The following is an 18,070-nucleotide window of genomic DNA, read 5'->3' on the forward strand; positions in this document are numbered from 1 at the left end:
TGGAGTTGTACTGAATCTATAGATTAATTTTGGGATCTTCATTGGAGTTGCATTGAATTTATAGCTTAACTCATCTTAACAATATTGAGTCTTCCAAACTATGAACATGGCATACCTCTTCACTTATTTAGGTCTTCTTTGATTTCTTTCATCAGTGTTTTGTAGTTTTCAGTTTAAGACTCTGCACTTATTTTGATAGATTTACATCTACGTATATCATTTCTTTTCAGTGCTATTATAAATGGTACTTTAAAAATTTCAATTTCTAATTGTTTATTGCTTGCATATAGAAATACAACTGCTTTTTTATATTGACCTTGTATCTTGCAACCTTGCTAAACTCACTAATTATTTCTAGGAGCTTTTTTGTAAGTTTCATAGGATTTTCTATGCAGACAATCATATAGCTTGCCAATAGAAAGTTTTCCTTCTTCCTTCTGAACCTGAATGTCTTTTTATTCTTTTTCTTGCCTAATTGCTCTTGCTAGGACTTCCAGTATGATGTTAAATAGTGGAAGCAAGGATTTTGCTTTGTTCCTGATCTTGGGGGGGAAAGAGGCATTCAGTCTTTCACCACGAAGTATGATGCTAGCTGTAGTAGTAGTAGTTGTTGTTTAGATGCCCTTTATATAGTTAAGAAAGTTCTCCTCTTCTTAGTTTAGTGACTGTGTTCCATACTGGGATTATTCAGTGTTTTTTTTTTTTAAAAGAAGATCTTTAAGTTATAAGATTAATTCTAGAGGTGGTGAAATAATTAAGTTGGGTAGTCCATTGATCATCATCATCTCTCATTTTCAGGATGATTTTATCTTTTCTCCACATTGGCAATGAATCTCTATAGAAGCCCTGGGGCAGGTGGGATGGGCACTATCACCTTCATATGGCAAGTACAGTACTGAGGAACCATAGATGGTGACTTGCTCATGTCCCTCAGCTTGATACCCCCAAAGTCACAACCACATGGAAGCCATTCTGTGGGCTGTTCCCAATGAACACCCCAAAGTGCAGTTAAGGAAGCCCCAGCTTTGGACTCAGGCAGGCATTCCTGACTGGGAGAATTTTAGCAAATCACTTATTTTGAACTTTTCTTTCTCTCACCTGTAAAATGGCACAATTAACCAACCACTTTCTGAGAAGGTTGCTGTCAGGATTAAACGTGATCACATACGGAAAGGGCCTGCTGTAGTGGCTGGCATCTGGTAGATTCCCGAATGAATGCTAATTCTCCTTCCCTTACTGCAGAAAGTAGAGGCAACGTAAGAAGTAAAACATCCATCACCTCTATTCCTTCCCCATTCTCACATCTGTAGGTCACAGGAGACCCAAGACCTAGAAATGTCTATTTTTGTCCTGATCATTTGCTCAGAGTATATTTATGCCCCTGGCCAAAGATGGTGATGTGGGTGGAAGGAGAAGGATATGGTAGGGTGGGGAAGCACTTAGATATGTTAGCATGCAAATGCAGTAGTTGGTCAGTTTTTAATAATTCAATTGGCATTTGATAAACATTTACTTGGTACCTACTTTGGACCAGATTAGGCTCTAGGCTTTGGAGATACACAGGGAAAGTCTGCCTCTTTCCTCATAGAACTCTCAGACTAAAGTGGGAGACAGATCATTAAATACGCAGTTACAAAACAGTGTGATAAGTTCTGACATAGAGTGAAGCAGAGAGTTATGCAGGAAGAAAACAATTCTAGCCAGAGCATTCAGGGACAGCTTCTGGGGAAAATGACACTTGAGGTGGGTATTAACAACTCATAGGAAGGAGTTTGCATGGTAGACAGGGAGAAAACGTGTTAGCCTAGAAATACCATATACAAAGCTATGAAGGTATGAACTATTGTGCTGGCTTCTAGGGCATGAGAAATATTCCAGGGTATTTGGAACATAGAGTGGAGCTGGGGGTGGGTGGGGAAATGGTTTGACTTTATTTAGATGCCCATTGGGACGAGGTTTAAGCAGGTAAGTGACCTAGTCTTTTCTATGTTTTAGAAAGTTTGATGGGGAGACTAATGTGGAAGATGTATGATTGGGAGGAGGATGAGGCTGGAGGCAGAAGAGTTGGGAGACTTACAGAAATTTTTGAGAACTTTGAAGAAATGTAGTTGTGAGGATGGAGAGAAGGGGGGTTGTCAGATGGATTTATGGCACATTAGATATGGGAGAGTAGGAAAGGAGAGGTCCAGAATAACTGTCAGATTTGTGACTTGGTGAACTTGGCCATGGGATCATTCACACAGTTAGGGACATAGAAGCGAGGAGCAATATTGGAGAAGAAAATGATGTTTGCTTTTGTACATGGATCAGAATAGAGATATCCTGTAGACAATCAATATGTGAGACTGGAGTGCAAAAGAGAGTTTGAGCTAGAAACATGGGTTATTGACAATTAAAATATTAACTAGTTTCATTTTAATACTGAATATAAAGAAAAAAATACAGCCCATAATTTCACTGCTCAGATAATTCCTGTTAAAAGAGAGGGATAATATATATTGTTAGAAAATGTAAACAGTTCAGAAATGTATAAAAATGCAAAGTACAGGCCTCACTCCAGTCCCCCATTCCCCTAGTTTTGTGTGTTTACTTCTCAGAAAAAAATACATATATCCACTTGATTCTATATATCCCCAAAGGGGTTCTGCCCTATACAGTGTTTAAGAAGTCTGTTTTATTGAGCTGATTAACCTTCTCATCACTTTGTCAGGCTTCACAAATTCATCCGTCCTGGTGGTGTGGAGCTGTGAGCTCACCAAGGAAGAGGCCGTCCTGATGGATCTTTGTGGCCCTGAGTCAAGAATAACTAAATAAGCTGTTGCTACATTTTGGAAATTTGGAAAGCCCAACTGCAGGTCCATTTGGTTAAATGACTTACTCAGCAAATGTTTTCTGAGCCCTGATTAAGTGCCCAGTGCTGTGTGTGTGTGTGTGTGTGTGTGTGTGTGAGAACACGCACGCGTCTGGTGGGGGTATGGGGACAGATGAGCTGGTTCCTGGCCTCACTGAAGGGCAGAACTGACAAGGCCCAGTGGTCATCTTCCAACCCTTTCAATTTTTGAGAGGGAAAATGAAGTCCTGAGTGGGGTTAAGATTTGCCTAAAAGTCAAATGGCCTGTTGGTGGCAGAGCCATGGACCTCCAGAAGAGTGAGGCAGATGTCTAGGGTTGTTGGCAAGCAAGGCAAGGGTGGGCAGCAGAGGAGAGCACCTGGTGGAACATTGGTGGGGGGAATTGAGAGACTCTTGCTCCTTTCCACTCCTCCCCCCCACTACCATAAAAGTAGCAACACCCTCCCACTTCAAATCCCCAGACAGAGAGGCAAGACCTTTGAGAGGCCCTATGCAACCCTCGGCCTGTGTGTTATGGGCAGGGTTGATATCTTGTATCTGTTAGAGGCTGTTTGGTTGGTAAAGGAGGAAGAGCACTGGACTGGGAGTCAGGAAGCTGGGATTTCAATGCCAGCTCAGCCACACTCTACAACCCCTCCCCTCTGAAAGGGGGGTGGGTCTAACTAAATCTTCAAGGTCCTTCCTAGCATGATTGCTCTCTACTGGTAAGATTCTATATTTAATAAATTACAAGAAATCTAATCTTATAATTTTGTGATTCTGAAATCCTGGGTTTCTAAGATGCTGGGGATGATGCTTGAGGTCTCTTACTGTGCAAAATCCTGTGTATGGGAGACCTAATCTGCTGGGCTCCATACACATTTCTCAATTTGAGACCAAGGCCAAAGAGACAGACCTCTCCCATCAGAGTTTACACAGCCAGGCAGGACCCTTGCAGCTGGCACCCATCACCAGCAAACAGTGCAGATCAGGCAGGCTGGGCTGAAATGCAGAGACCATCTCAGAAGCTTGCTGGATCCTTTAGTAGCCCTGGCGTGTAGGAAAATGAGTCTCACAGAGGAAAACTAAGCCTTCGCTTCCAGTCCCTGTGAAATCTACCGTTCCTTGTCCAGCGATCTTTCTATATATCGGCAAGTTCCCCTGAAGCATTGTTGTGTATGTGGGAACCCAGAAGGCAGGGGCACTGGGTACCGGCTCTGGAGGAACTTAGATGAGTGGGGCTCAATTCCAGAGTGGTAAGGGCTCCCGGGAGATCGCTTAAAATCTGAGCGCTGGGGCCCTGTCCCCCAGACAGACTGAAGCGGAATATTTTCTGTTTGGGATCCAGGCATCTGTTGTTTTTTGTTTGTTTGTTTGTTTTTGTTTTTTAAAAACCTGTACTTCAGAGTTTGATTCCGTCTATCTTGAACTTCTTCCGGTGGAAAACATTTCCCCCACACACAAAAAAGTAAGAAAAGCGGGCTGAGAGCCTGGGTTCCGATCCCTATTTTGCTTCGTCTAGATGTAAAATCTGCGTGAGTTCTCCAGTGAGCGGGTTGGATTCTCCAAGAAAACTTCGAAAACACTTTCACATCTGTCATCTCCGCCTTCCCATCTGACAGAGGAGAAAACTGACCCTGGAGAGGGGAGGAGGGTCGAGCCCCTCTCTCCCGACGCCCAGTGTGTTCCGCCGACTCGGCCGGCCCAGCTTCGGTGTCCATGCCCCAGTCTCTCCAGCCCGCAGTGCTGCCCCACAGGCCTGTTAGTCTCCGAGGCCGAAGGGCTGCGGGCAACGTGGGACTCCAGCGGGCCGCCGCCTGTCAAACCCTCCGCCCCCCCGGTGGGGGCAGAAAGGCCCCGCCCTCGCGCCCCGATTGGCCTCGGAGGGGCGGCCGCAGTGCGCCACTGGCCAGAGAAGCTGCCGGGCAGGCTGTGGTCCCGCCCCCGTCCCCGCCCCCACACGGTGCCGCCTCGCAAGACGCGGTGGCGGCTGCGGGGGCCGCGGCGCCAGTGGAGGCGCGCGGAGTCGTGCGCCCCGCGAGCGCAGCGGCGGCGGTGAGGTGAGCGGAGGCACAGCCGGCGGGCGGGAGAGGGGGCGGGCGCCGCGGCCGGAGATTCGACGCTTGCGTCCCAGCAACGCTTGAGTCCGGGAACTTTGGGATGGCGCAGGGATCGTCGAGGGGAGAGGAGAGTTCCGGGGTCCCGGGCCCTATTTTCAAGAGGCATGATGGAAAGGCTGAGACTTGGTGCCCGGCGTGCGTGTGTCAGTGTGAGTGTGTGTGTGTGTAGAGAGAGTGTGTGTGTGAACTGTGCGGCTGATTGTGTTGCTGAGTGTCTGAGCGAGTGAATGAGTGAATGTAGAATGTGTGGCACGTCGTGACCCCGAGTGTGCATTTGCTTGTGTGTGTATGTGGTGTGCGTGGGAACGCGTCGTGTATGGATGGTACTGACCTTGTGCCTCAGTGGGTGTGTGCGTGATGGGTTCGCGTGGCGGGAGCGAGCGCCCATCCTCGGACTCCTGTTTTCCTGGTTTGGATGGTCGCGGGTGTGTCGGAGAGCCTGCGCTGGGGAACTGTGGGGGAGCCGCTCGCTGCCACTGCGCCCCGCCGGGCCTCGAAGCGCCCTCGAAGCGCGCAGCCCGTGACGCTTCGCCGGAGCACTGCTCTGTAAATCATCGTTGCCGCCCGGCCCCTCTCCCACTGGGTGACCCCAGTCAGGCTCTTTTCCCTCTCCAGGCCTCAGTTTCCCCATTCGTCCAAAGAGGGCCGGTCTCGGTGGAGGTGGATTTGGGCCAGAGGGCGCAGGGGCTTCGTGGGAATGCTCGTGGTGGCTGGGGCCCTCAACAAACGAGGGAAAGAAGTGAGGGGCGCTGCGGCGCAGAGGAAGGGACTTTTACGTGGGATCAGGTGGGTTTGACCTCCAGGTAGGGTAGATGTGATGGCGCTAACCCATTTTAAAGAAGAGGAATAAACCGAGGGGACCAGAGAGGGACCGCTTCCCCGAATCTAAAGTGCCTATGCTGTTCTCCCTTCCCCAGGAGTTCGGCGCGACCCCCAGCGGTGCGCCCCGCCCCGGCGCCATGCACTGCGAGGTGGCCGAGGCTCATTCCGACAAGAGGCCGAAGGAGGCTCCCGGCGCGCCCGGCCCCGGCCACGGGCACACTGGCCTCGGCGCACACATGGCCTTCAGGGTCACCGTCAGCGGCGGCGGTTGCCGGGAGGGGTGTCCGCGGGACCTGATACCCCGGCCGCCCGCGCCGCCGCCTCGCGCCCACGACCTCCTCCGGCCTCGGAGCCCACGAGACTACGGCCCGCCGAAGGCCGCCGCCGCAGGGAAGGGTGAGTGCAGCCCCACCATCGTGCCTGGCCGCGAGGGTGGTGAGACTCCTGCTGCCAGACGTCGTCACCGCGTGCCTTTGTAGAGAGGCTCCGGAGAACTTGGAATTTTCTCGAGTTCCTCAGGTTTCCTCTAATTGTTTGGGACTCACCTGTCAGTCCGAAGTGATGCCTGGTTGCAGGAAACGTCTAATTCAAATGCAATAAGCCTGTTTTTTGGAGGGGTGTGTGTGTGTATAGAAAGCTCAGATTATGTAATTTTCCTTCCGTATGTTTCTGATAAAAGTTGTGTGAAACTTGTCAAAATCTTATAAATGAAAGCCTCTTGCAGTTTGGGAGTAGCAACTCTCGTATCTCCATGGCTGAGCCGTTGAAAGGCATATTTTGAAGTATTCCAGTCTCCCTAAATAACAAAAAACAGAGGCCTTCTGCAATACCTCTCCCCTCTTGGGACCTCAGTTTCCCCATCTGTCAAGCGAGGCATTATATCAGATGATTTCTGGATTCCTGCCAGAAATTTTTTATGAATCTGTAATCCAGCCGGAGTTAAGTTCTGACTGAAAAATGGCTTTTCTGTCCCTGACTCTTCAGAAGCATAGTCTTCAGTTCAAAGTTACTTTGCCAATACCCTGCTTCACCCAGCAAAGCTGGTGAGTGAAAGTTGCAGGCCCCAGCACAGTTTATGGGCTCAAAGTCAGCAAGGATGCTGGGATTCTCACAACCTGTCCTTCTCATCACAGTTAATTATTATTGAGCCATTATTTATAAGTTTCATACTGACAGATAATTAACCAGAAATTGGGGAACTCTGTTAAGCCCTTGCCCTCCCCACCTCCTTTCCTTGGCTAGATCAGCATTTGGAACCTCTTGGTTCTGTTTCCAGATGATTCCCAAGGAAGACAAAAACGGTTTGTGATGTACAGCTCCATGGATATCACTCCTTTAGTATCAGCCTGGCAGTTTAGCAAAGATAGGCCGGCCTGCTTTTAGAGATGAGAGCGTAACTCCCAAATTCAGGGACTGGTAGACTGAAATAAACATAAACAGTTTTTTTTTCTTTTCTAAAGAAAACACCTGACTTTATAGGAGAGAGCTATTTCTTGTCTTGTTATTTTAAATGTCAGTCTTTTCTCCAAGAAATTAAGGTCATTTTTAAGAAGAGTAGATATGGAAAATAACGGCTGCAGTGGATCATTGCTGGACTACACATATGAGGTTCTCTTTTACCAGGAAGGAGGAGTGCTGCACAGCCAGGAATGAGTAATGTTTGCTGCCGTGAGTGCCCTGGCTTGCCCCCCTCAATTCACAGTCCATTAAACAGACACCCTCTTGCAATGTTTTGCGTTTAAAAAAGTGGTGGCCGTCTTACACGATCAAGTCTTCCTGAGACTATCGATGGAGCTCCCAAACACAGCCTTTGTTCCAAGCTGCGGTTACAGAGACCTTTCATCTGGATGCTTTGTGTACGACTTTCCTACTTCCATTCCCCCCAAACACAAATTATTTTTATCCTCCTCCTGAAAATATCTAAAATATGAGATCTTTAAGTCAGGATTGTATTTAGAAAAGGCAGCAGAGGATAAAGGGATAGGAGGAAGAACCTCTTTCTTTTTATCTTAAGCTGGTTGCTCTGGTTAATCTTTTTCCAAGAGGCTTCAAAGCAGTTTTCTTCACAGCGCCCCCCCCGCCATCCCCACCCCATGAGCCTGGTGGGGCAGGGTTTATTACACCCATTTGAAAGAGGAGGAAACTGAGGTCTGGAACGAGGAGAAATGTCTTGTAAAAGGCCATTCAGCAGGTCAGGGCCAGGGATTCTGGCCAGCCCATCGCCCGGAGACTAGGGCTTAGAGAGGTTTCCAACCTGGCTTCTATGCTGCTGTTGGACAAAGCCATGCCACAAAGTGGGCTGAGACAAAACCAGCTTCCCAGCAGAGCTTCAGATGCCTCCTTAAAAGTGCCACAAAGAAACAGCACCTTCCTACTGCCCTCATGCCCACCAAAATAGTCCCCAGACCACAAAACCCTTTGAATGTTTGGTGTCTAGCTCCAAGCTCTCGGGCTTATTAGAAACAGACAGATAGGAATACCAATTGGAAAACATTTACTGGCTGTACTGGAAATTGTAAGATCCTGCCACCTACAATCTGTGGGACTGTGGGAGAGTTTTTTTTTTTCACTCCTCTGAGCCTTAGTTTCCTCATTTGTACGTTTACCGTGACACTTACTTTGAAAGACCTGTGAAAGCACTAGTGATAAAGAGTGTGAAGGATCCTCAGTGCCTGGTTATTGTAGGGATTAGTATCGTCATACATGAGGTACTAGTGCTTTCCTCCCAGGGAAAATAAGACAATAATTGTAAAAATGCATTGTAAATGAAAAAGGTAGAAGGGGCCACTTTTATTAATTTGTGCCTAGGGTCGGGGAGACTTGAGATCAAGAGGGTAGAGTGAGGGGGAGAAAGGTTCATTTCCAAATGTCCGACGGGAAGAGCACTAACACTGGCACACTGGCCAGGGGAAGCTGAAAGGAGCCAGGCTTCGGATCTGTTGCGGCCGCTGCTGCCCAAGGACTAGGGAAAAGACAGTATTGCTTGGTCTGGGGTCAGGTTTCAGATGATCTCCTTCTGCCTCAGACAAACCCTAAGCAGAGGAAGGGAGCAAGTTCTTGGATCCGTGAGTTTATCCATACGTCTTGGGGTCCTGTGTGTTTCCAGATTGGGGCTCGGGAGGTACTGGGGATGGCGTGACGTCATGCACTAACATTGTCATCATTTACAATAAGAATCACGATCTGTTTATGGCAGAGTCCCGTTTATCCAGATTCCAAACAGCTGGAAAGGCCAAATGACCAGATGCTGCATTTTTTCTTATTTTTAAACAGCCGGCATTCTGGTTTTATAAGTCCTGACAAGGAAAGAAGGTAAACATCTGGGCTTTATGCGAGCGGACAGCTTTGTGGCAGTGCCCTAATGATGCTCGTTTCCCATGCACGGTACTTTACAGTTTCCAGTATGTTTTCCCGCACATTATCTCATTCTGCCTTCATGCCAGCTGTGCTCTGCCTATCTCGTGGGCTGTTGCGAGGGAACAGATGTAGGAGCACTTTTCAGGTTGTAAAGAGCTGGACAGACCCTGGCCATAATTAATGTGATTCCCATTTTGTAGACGAAGACAGTAAAGTTCTGGGATTTGCTCAGAGCCACGGAGACAGTAAGTGGCAGTTTCCAACGTGTCCAGCTCTAAATATTTGGTTCTGGTTCCACAACTTGTACCTTCTACGTGTGTGTGTTGGTGGAAATGAAGGCCTTCCAAATGTTCTAAGAGAATTCAAAAATATTTTTGCTCCTGGTATTTCTCGTGTCTTGAATCTTTGGGAATTGGTAACTTGTTATCTATGCTATAGTTAGAAAAGGACTAGTTCACTAGATGATTCCGTTTGTTGAGAGTTGCTGTTCCCAGACCAAACGAGATAATGAGTTCACTATTTAATTCCCAACAACTCATGGGGACCTTTTCAACATGTATTGACACCGGACACATCTTAGCAATAAAAAGGAGGTCGATGATTTTGGCACAGCTGAACTCTGCTGTTTGTAAACATCATCAAAATGTGCTGTTAATGCCAAAAAACAGTTAATCTTGCAACTGAAAAAAATTTTTTTTTTGTTTTTCTTCAGAAAGAAAAAAAAAAGCAGTTGTAGATTGTGCACGTGAGTGTCGGGCTGGTGGTGGTAGAGAGTAAGCCATAATGGTTTCAGTTGCTTTACCTGGTAGCGTTTCTTCATCTGAATAAATAGCCACTGATGTGTCTGGGGAGGCCTTGGAGGGGTCAGTGCATCGGTATAGAAAAGTATGAGTTATTTTCGAAGCATCCCCTCCCTCCCCCTCCGGCTCTGGTGGGCAATTTGCTTGCATTTCATCCATTTTAAAGTCCTGGTCCTGTGATACAGAAATAATCAGATCCAAATTTTTTCGGTGCTTGAGGTTTCAAATAAGGGAGAGAAAAACCTGCTGGTCAAATGTCAGGTTCAGTGAGAAAAAGAGAAAGATGTAGGTGTGTGGGTATACAAATAAGATAGGAACATGTTGCGTCTATAGTCGTAAGAGTTACATATCCAATAAATCTTTTATAGACATGTAGTGGGAATATAATTCCCAAAGATTCCTTAAGGTTCTTGTGTCTAGAATTTCTCTTCTCTTCCCTTCCCGTCTCCCAAGTGCTCTAGAAGCTGCTAAGACTTGGCATGGAAAGGGACCGTCTTTTGAGATCGTAACTTCATTTAGGCCTGGTTGTTTCTGAGCTTACCTCTAGTGTGGGCTGGGCTGGGGTCTCAGGACCCTCTCAGCTGTACTGCTATCGTATTGCGTATCATTAGGCTATATTGCTCTGTCTGTGATTTAAAAAAAAAGGAAATTTCTTTATATGCTGTGAGTTTCCTTCACACTTCTGAAAAATAACAAAAACAAAACCCGCCCCATCTCTGAGTTACTTGTCTCTCTGCGTTTCACTTGCGTGAGAAGCTGAGTGAGCCAGCACACTTATTTTTACAGTGCGCTAAAATCCCATTACAGGCATAAGTGCACAGTGAATCATTTAAAAAAATATATTCTTATGTTCTTTGTTCTGAATGTTGCATAATTATCATCATTTTCTTCAGTTTTATTTTGTGAAGTTTGGCCAGCATCCTAGAAGAAGGGAGAAACTAAAGTTTGAAATAGGGTTTTCAATCCTTTTTTGGATAAGATTAGAAAAAAACAACAAATAAACACCAACTTTATTTGGAAGTTGCCCAGCGACTGCCGCTAACTGTGGCTTTTGCATACAGAGGATAATTTCCTTTCTTTCAATTTTCTCTTGGAAATGAACTCCCGGTTTTGAAGTTGATAGGTAGTATTTCAACATTCTCTCCTTATATATATGATTATATTCACAGTTAAATTGTAATATGTGGTTTATCTTTTTTTTTTTCCTCTGATACAGGTTTTAGTTGCAATTAGTTTGGACCTAGAGAGAATATTGTTTCTTTTGGTAGGGGGTAGTTTATTTTTGTATTTGAAGAAACAAAGACATTCAGTTCAAGGGGGAGAAGAAATGAAACAAACCCTGCATTGGGCTTTGAAAAATTCCACTTCATTTTGCAAAAAGCACAGCTGTAATACCAGGGCCAGGAAAAACGAGCAGACTCCCGAAATGTTTGTGCTGCTTGCCTTCACTGTGCTAATGATTCTAGCAGTTTAAAAACGGACTTCTTGTTTATCAACAGCCACTGCCCAAATTAATAGTTTACAATGAAAAAAAAAATGCTTTCAGCATTGGAACCAAAGTCCGGGGACTCGCAGCTGAGTTTCTGAGTAAAGCAAGCAGAAAAGGGGGGTGGGGGTGGGGTGGAGGGGAAGAGTTTTGTGGCTGCTTTGGTCTTCTAAAGCCTTATTTATAAGAAACCGAAAGAAAACAGAGACCTGGGGTGGGTTGGGGGTGGGGAGAGTACAACCTTAAGCCTTATAGTTTCAAGTCCTTTAAAGCATTTGCTTCCTTTCCTTTCCATCTTCTTAAACTCCAAAGCGTTATTCCTTCAGCAGGTTTCCGGTGGATGGAGGCAGATTGTGTTAGCATTATGAGCTGTGTTTTTAAAGTCAGCATTTGAATCAGATGCACGGAGAGGAGACCTTCAGTCAGTTAACTGAATAATGCATTTCCTGTATGGCCTGAATTATTTGGTGCTTATGGTTGGGGCCTGCCGGAAGCAAACACACGTACCAGTGTACAACCTCAATGAATGTGGGCAAGGCCCTTTGCTTCCAGCGTCGGTTTCCCCATCTGTAAAGTGGGGAGCAGTTTGAATGGATGATCCATAAGCTACCTCTGGGCTGATACTCCAGAATTCCACATTAACTGAGCTAGGAAGGATCCGGGATGTGGAAGCAGGCTGCCTTTGTCTCAGGCCAGGTTATAGACGTGACCTGTCCTTGGAACTTTTGACTCCTGAAACTGAACATAGAAAGAGCAGGAAGAGGGAGGTAAATTAACATTTATTGGGCCCCTGCTTTGTGCCAGGCCAGACATTTTATAGTTGTGATCACAGTTAATAATGCACAACAATCCAATGAGGAAAAGAGGCATTATTCTAATTTAACAGGGGGACCTGAGACTTGGAAAGTTTAAGTGATTTGTCCAAGGTTGCACGGTTAATAAGTAGCAGAGCCTGGGATTTGAACCCAGGTCTGTCCAACAGCAAAGCTGGTACTTTCTGCCTAAAGCCCACTTCTCTCCAGGACCAGCTGCTAAAATCCAACCAGCGGGCACGTTATTAGTCAAGGAGTCACTGTGGCCATGGAGTGAGGTGTGCCCCAAGCCCGGGGAAGGCAGCAGGAGGCCACAGCCTGGTCCAGACTGCCCTTCCCAGCGTGCCCCTTTGGAGACTCTGCCTCTATTAGCGTTTTGTCCACCCCTCCTTTGCAGAAATGGGAAAAGGAGAGTGGTTCCCAGTTGTGACGTGGGGCCCCCAGGAAGCTGGGAGCCAGGCCCGGACTCCCAGAGGCTGGTGGAGGACCCTGGAGGTACACACAAACCTTCTCGGGTATGGCAGGTGTAGTCCCTCTTTGAGCCTTCCGGGCAGTGTGGGGGAGGTTCCCTGCCCAAACCCCCGTCCTGGCCTCCTGTCTCCTGCTTCTGAGACATTTGTTTGAGGAGACTCCCTTAGGATCCCTGCCATGCCTGGGGTGTAGACTGCATGCTTTGCTGGGAGCGGTGGCGCGGGGAGCTTTGAAATAATGATTTTTTTATTAAGTGTTTTGTGCGATGAAGCACTTGGAAGGGAGAACAGGCTAGGGATCCAATTTAATTTGAGGATTTGTTTGCGGGAGTGGGTCTTTTTTGTCAGATGATGAAAGAGCCAAGTGACCCCCTATGGAAGGCAGATGGAAAAGGTCCGGCTACTAGGCTGAGACCATGGCCTTGAAGGAGGGTGTGTGTATTAACAATTGCGTGTGAGTGTGTACAGTCTCAAGGAGTCATCCTTACTCTGAAGATGAAATTGCAAGAGTCTTGACTGTCTGAGGCTTCTTCACCTTCCTATATTGACCCGGTTCTGAAAGGGAGCTTTGAAGGAGGATCACGGAAGGCTCCAGTTGCAATACCATACGGCCTGGCCTCTTCCTATTTGTGTCTTTTAGCGGCCAGATAACTTTTTTAGATGTTGTTGCTTTTGTTTTTAAATAACAGGTTTGATGGAAAATGAGGCTGTAGCAAGAAACCAGGGAGTACTATAAACCTGACTTTTAAAAACACAGATCCCTTTTGCTGTTTTAAGCTCTCCGGAGGGCTGGAGATTGGGTTTATTTTGGAACGATGCTGGACTATGTGAATTACTTCTCTGAGAGTTGGGTATTTAATACCTAGTAGAAGTTTGTATAAGAGTTGATGATGTATTTTGCCGACTTTCCAACCCTGTAAATAAATTACACGTGCTGGTAGAGGCTGCCAGGATCCACAGTGTCAACTGAAGCTTAATTTTTATCCTAAACCACTTAATACTTTTGTGCTAGCGAGTAGAGAAAATTACCAGATTTTGCCCAGCAGCAGGCCCATTCGTAGACGGCGTAAGGAGCCTGCTACTCGCCTCGGTGGATTCCCTGATTTTGACACAGTTTTCGGTGGTTAAGTAGCTTCAGCACTCTCAAGTCCAACCCTCGAGGCAGGGAATGATAATATAATTTTAAGTGTATCGTAAAAATGAAACTCAATCGCTTCCACTCCCCAAACCTGTCTCACTCCTTCTCTCTCTGGAGAAAACGGCAGTAATTGTGTGTTTAATCTCAAGACCGCCTGTGTATTTTATCTTATTAGAGTGCAAAGCCCAGGTAATAACGTTGGCATTTCCAACGCGAAACAAAATAGGGTTTCTAATTTGGAGACACTATTAAATATTTCATGCTTCAACCAAACTCAATTCTTTTTTCCTATAATAAGTTTAAATATTAATTCTCTGGAATGTCAGATGCCTAAAGCTAGGCATTTAGTGATCTGCAGTTTCAAGTATCTCGAAGAGGGTTTATGAAACAGGATATTTCACTGGGAGGGATGAGTAGTGTGTTTCAGAGATATCTGAATTCAAGGCAGTGTCTTCTGATTTACTTTTTAAAGGGAAAAGGGTCATAAAATAAGTTGCTTTATGTGCTGAAGGATTAAGTGGTTTAGGCTGAAATAACAGCAGGGACTTGAACTGTTTCTCCGCAGTTGTATTTTAACAATGCTTTTTTGGGGGAGGGGGTGGGTCGTTTTCCCGCCTGCTTGTCTCCTCCTCCACCCCCCCCCCCCCCAGCCAGATGGCTTTAATTCTAACCAAATCCCACACTGAGGCCAAATGATTGATCAAACAGTCATTTGTACTTACGCTCTTTGTGAGAATATCTCTGCATCGAAGCTTCTCACTGGGGCGGGATCTTCTTTAGGCCTTCAGACGGGTGATTTCAAACAGATCAGGGGGCTTAGAAACGTGGGGGTGCAGGAGTGGATGGAGAGCAAAAACCCCAGACCTTGGATCCTCAGAACCCTTTGCTTAAATCCTTTCTGTTACTTCCCATCCCTGACAACAAGGGTATCCGAGTTTTCTAATAAATACAGCGATGAAAATCTTTCCACTGTCCGTGAGAGTAGTTTTATGCTTTTAATATCTGTTGATAGAGAAAATACCTACTGAGGAAAGGTTACTAATTTTAAGAGCTCCTTTATATAGATCTGTATTTTATCAACCACAATGTCATCTATATTGGTAGAGGCTGCTCTCCCCCGAAATTACAGCTTGGTTCGTAGATTGGCAACCATTTGGCCAATGGGAAAGATCCAAGCCCTGTGACCTGCCATTCAAGGCCTTCCTGCCAGTTCAGCTCCATGTCTTACTCATCCCTGCTTTGCTTGTTCTCTAGCAGCACTGAACTTTTCTTTATGCAGCCTCAGGCCTGGAATTTTCTGTTTACTTGTCCTCCTTTCTTTACAGACTGTGAGCTTCTTGAGGGTCTGGTTAGGTATCTTTATTCATCTTTGTGCCTTCTTAAGTCACTTTTAGAGCAAGTTGGAAAATAAGTATTTAGTGCTCAGATAGTCACCTTTGTACCCATGGGTCCAGCACAAGCTCTGGTGTGAATTACCTATCTGAGCGGCGTAGAGGGTGCTGACCGAGGCCATGGGTGTGGAACCCAGACCACCGCCAGGTTCAAACACTGACTCTAGGTACTAACTTGGGACCTTGGGCAAGTTAGTGAGCTCTCTTGGACTCAATGTCTTTATCTATAAAGTGGGGATAATAATAGTAATGATCTCAAAAGGCTGCCCTGAGGATTTAATGAGTTAATACATGTGTAAGTACATAAATACAGAGACTGGCACCGGGTAAATGCTCAATGTTGATATTATTATTATTATTATTATTAGGCTCTTGGAAGAGCCTTCCGTCCTTTCCTTTCTGCCAGACTAACTCCTACGAATTCCTTAAGACCCAGCTCAGAGGCCACCTCCTCCCAGAAGACTTCCCTTCCTCCCTAGGCCTGTTATGATAGAGCTCAGGCTTCCACAGCCCGTCTTTTCTCCTGCCATAGCACTGATCACACTCGGTGGTGATTTTGTTTTCGCTTTTGTGTCCGTGAGGACAGGGATGATGTCTCATTGTCCCTGCAGCTCCCCTGCCCTGTGAGTATTCAGGAAGGTTGGAATGGATTCCAGCCCAGTTCCCTACATCAAGAAGCTTGTAGCCTGTAAAGGAGGAGCTGTGTTTTGTGTTCCTGTTTTTTCTATAAGGTTGGACACACAATAAGCTCTCTGCATGTTTTAACTTCAAAAATTTGCCCAGGGTTCTCACCTGCAGACACTTGCTTCTCTAGCAGATGGGAATATTCTGTTCCCAGCATCATCTTGGGGCCCTTCATAAAGATGTTTCCCACTTGCTTGCTGGGTGATCTTGGGCAAGTCCCCTCACCTCTCTGGGCCTCCCTTTCTTCTCCTCTCAGGGAAAGGTTGGCTTCAATGATCCAAAGGTCTTTCTGGTCACAAGCCTCTGGAGCTGCCAGGCTATAGGCCAGGCAGAGGAGGGGCCAGGGGCCTGATTGCTGTCCCAGAGTGACTGGCCACTGGCCTCTTGGCTTGGGATTGTGGGCACTCTCTGCCATACACTTGCCCTCCCTCTGGGTGGAACCCCAGGTTCTGTAAATTGTGTCTTGCCTTGTGGTTTAAAGAGTGGATACTGGTGGTTGCAACACATCTGATCCAGATTTCTCTAAGATGAAAAAGAACCTTGGACCAAATGTCTGAACTGAGAGCTGGGAGCCAGATGATGCCAGCTTTCGGCAGCCTTGTTGGGGCAGAGATCAATGTACATAGCCCAGATCCCATCTGGCACAGCCTTTAGTCAGAGACCCTGGGGTTGTGTTGGCTTCCTGATCCCTCTCAGGGCACCACTGTGGGCTTTGTAGACTGTAAAGCTCTGTCCAAATTGTTATTATTTGTTCAATCCCTCTCTGGACGGATGGGAAGATTGAGATTCAAAGGGGCCATTTTATCTGTGCAAAGATGCTACATAGCTTTTAGAGTCAGAAATGGATTCAGATTCCATCTTCACCACTTGCTAGATCTTGGGCAAGTTCATTGAACTCTGAGCCTCAGTTTTCCTTGTTTATAAAATGGAGATAATTTCTCTCTCTTAGGGTTGATGTGGAAATTAAAAAGAGAAGTCTGTAGAGCGTCTAGCTCAGCGGCTAGCACGTAGGCTTGTAACAAAGGTGAACTGTTGTTATTGGTCTTATTGAGTGGTAGAACTGGGACTAGGTCCCAGACCTGACTCCTTGGCTATACTCCTCTGTACTGTAGAACCCCTTGTCTTACTCTTTCTTTTAATTTTTTTTTTTTTTTTTTTTTTGGTGTAATTAATAAACAGTAAGGACTTTGGAGTCGGAGAGACTGAGGTTCGAATCCCACCTCTGGTGCACACAGGTGTGACTGGCTGCCATCTTGGCTTCTCTCAGGGCCTAGGGAAGGAGCTTCAGCCCCCTTGCTGAGGTTGATGTGGGCTGCCTCAGCCCAGCTCCCTGGCAAGTCTCGGCCCTGGGGTCAGTCACTCAGCCTTGCAGTGGCCCTGGTGCCCAGGAGGATTTGGGGGCTGTCTATGGAGCGGATAGGGAGGTGTAAACACCCTACCCTCCCTTTTCTCCCTAGTTATTGGGTTGGGTGATGCCATCTGACTCTAACATGCAGCCCCACAAGGCTGAGGGCTCCTTTGAGGTTGGTTCCATGATGAATGTATCTCTGGACACTTGCTGATGGATGAGATTAGAATGAATGCAAGCCCCAGCAGAATTAATCTGTCCTCCTCTGGTCATGGGTGGAGCTTCCTGGGAAGTTCTCCCAACAGATTTTCAGTATGGCAACCCAGAGTGGTTCTCTATTTCTAAACCTCAGTTTCCCCCTTTGTAAAATGTCCAGCCAACTGATAGGAGCAAATAGGACAAAGTACCTATACAAAAGCTCCCTGAAAACCAGAGGGGCTCAACCCATGTTTGGTTGTTGGTTGGTTCTTTCCTGAGTGTTTGTTGAATGCCTATTGTGTTCCAGGCCAGCCCTGGGACATGGTGATGGGCCAACAGACAGAGCCCTCCCGTTCTGCTGGAACGGGTGGACAGCGAGCAAGTGTTTGCAGGTTCCTTCTCAGCCTGACCACCCATGGTACTCGGTCTTCCTCTGTGCAGCTTCACCCCCTACCACCTGGCTCTCGGTCCTAGGCAGACCCCAGTGCTTCAGCCAGTCTAATTCTTGTGACCTTGCACAATCTCACTGAGCCTTGGTTTGCTGAGTTATAAAATGGAAACATTTGCTAGCTAGCTCCCCTCTCAAGGCTAGTGTCTCAGTTTGCCAGGGCTGC

The 18,070-nt window shown here is 46.6% G+C and overlaps 2 protein-coding genes across 3 annotated transcripts in view; one reads left to right on the forward strand and one right to left on the reverse strand.

The window, feature by feature from the left end:
* Positions 1 to 4,592: 4,592 nt before the first annotated feature.
* Positions 4,593 to 5,581, reverse strand: LOC119514025 (serine/arginine repetitive matrix protein 1-like). The gene is made up of 2 exons (XM_037809559.1): positions 5,282 to 5,581; positions 4,593 to 5,039 (listed from the first exon to the last, which is right to left on the reverse strand). The coding sequence occupies exons 1-2, from the start codon at positions 5,579 to 5,581 to the stop codon at positions 4,593 to 4,595; spliced, it is 747 nt and encodes a 248-aa protein (XP_037665487.1).
* The window catches only part of GLIS1 (GLIS family zinc finger 1), a 280,799-nt gene continuing 267,527 nt past the window's right edge, over positions 4,799 to 18,070 (forward strand). Inside the window, exons 1-2 of one of the 2 annotated variants that reach the window (XM_037827178.1) lie at positions 4,799 to 4,890; positions 5,868 to 6,168. In XM_037827178.1, coding sequence (XP_037683106.1) covers positions 5,910 to 6,168 — 259 coding nt within the window. In that variant the 5' untranslated portion in view covers positions 4,799 to 4,890; positions 5,868 to 5,909. Of the gene's footprint in view, positions 4,891 to 5,376; positions 5,737 to 5,867; positions 6,169 to 18,070 lie in introns of those variants that run through there. The other variant, XM_037827179.1, reaches the window with a different exon arrangement.

This window comes from Choloepus didactylus, chromosome 2 (genome assembly GCF_015220235.1).
Source record: "Choloepus didactylus isolate mChoDid1 chromosome 2, mChoDid1.pri, whole genome shotgun sequence".
NCBI lineage: Eukaryota > Metazoa > Chordata > Mammalia > Pilosa > Megalonychidae > Choloepus > Choloepus didactylus.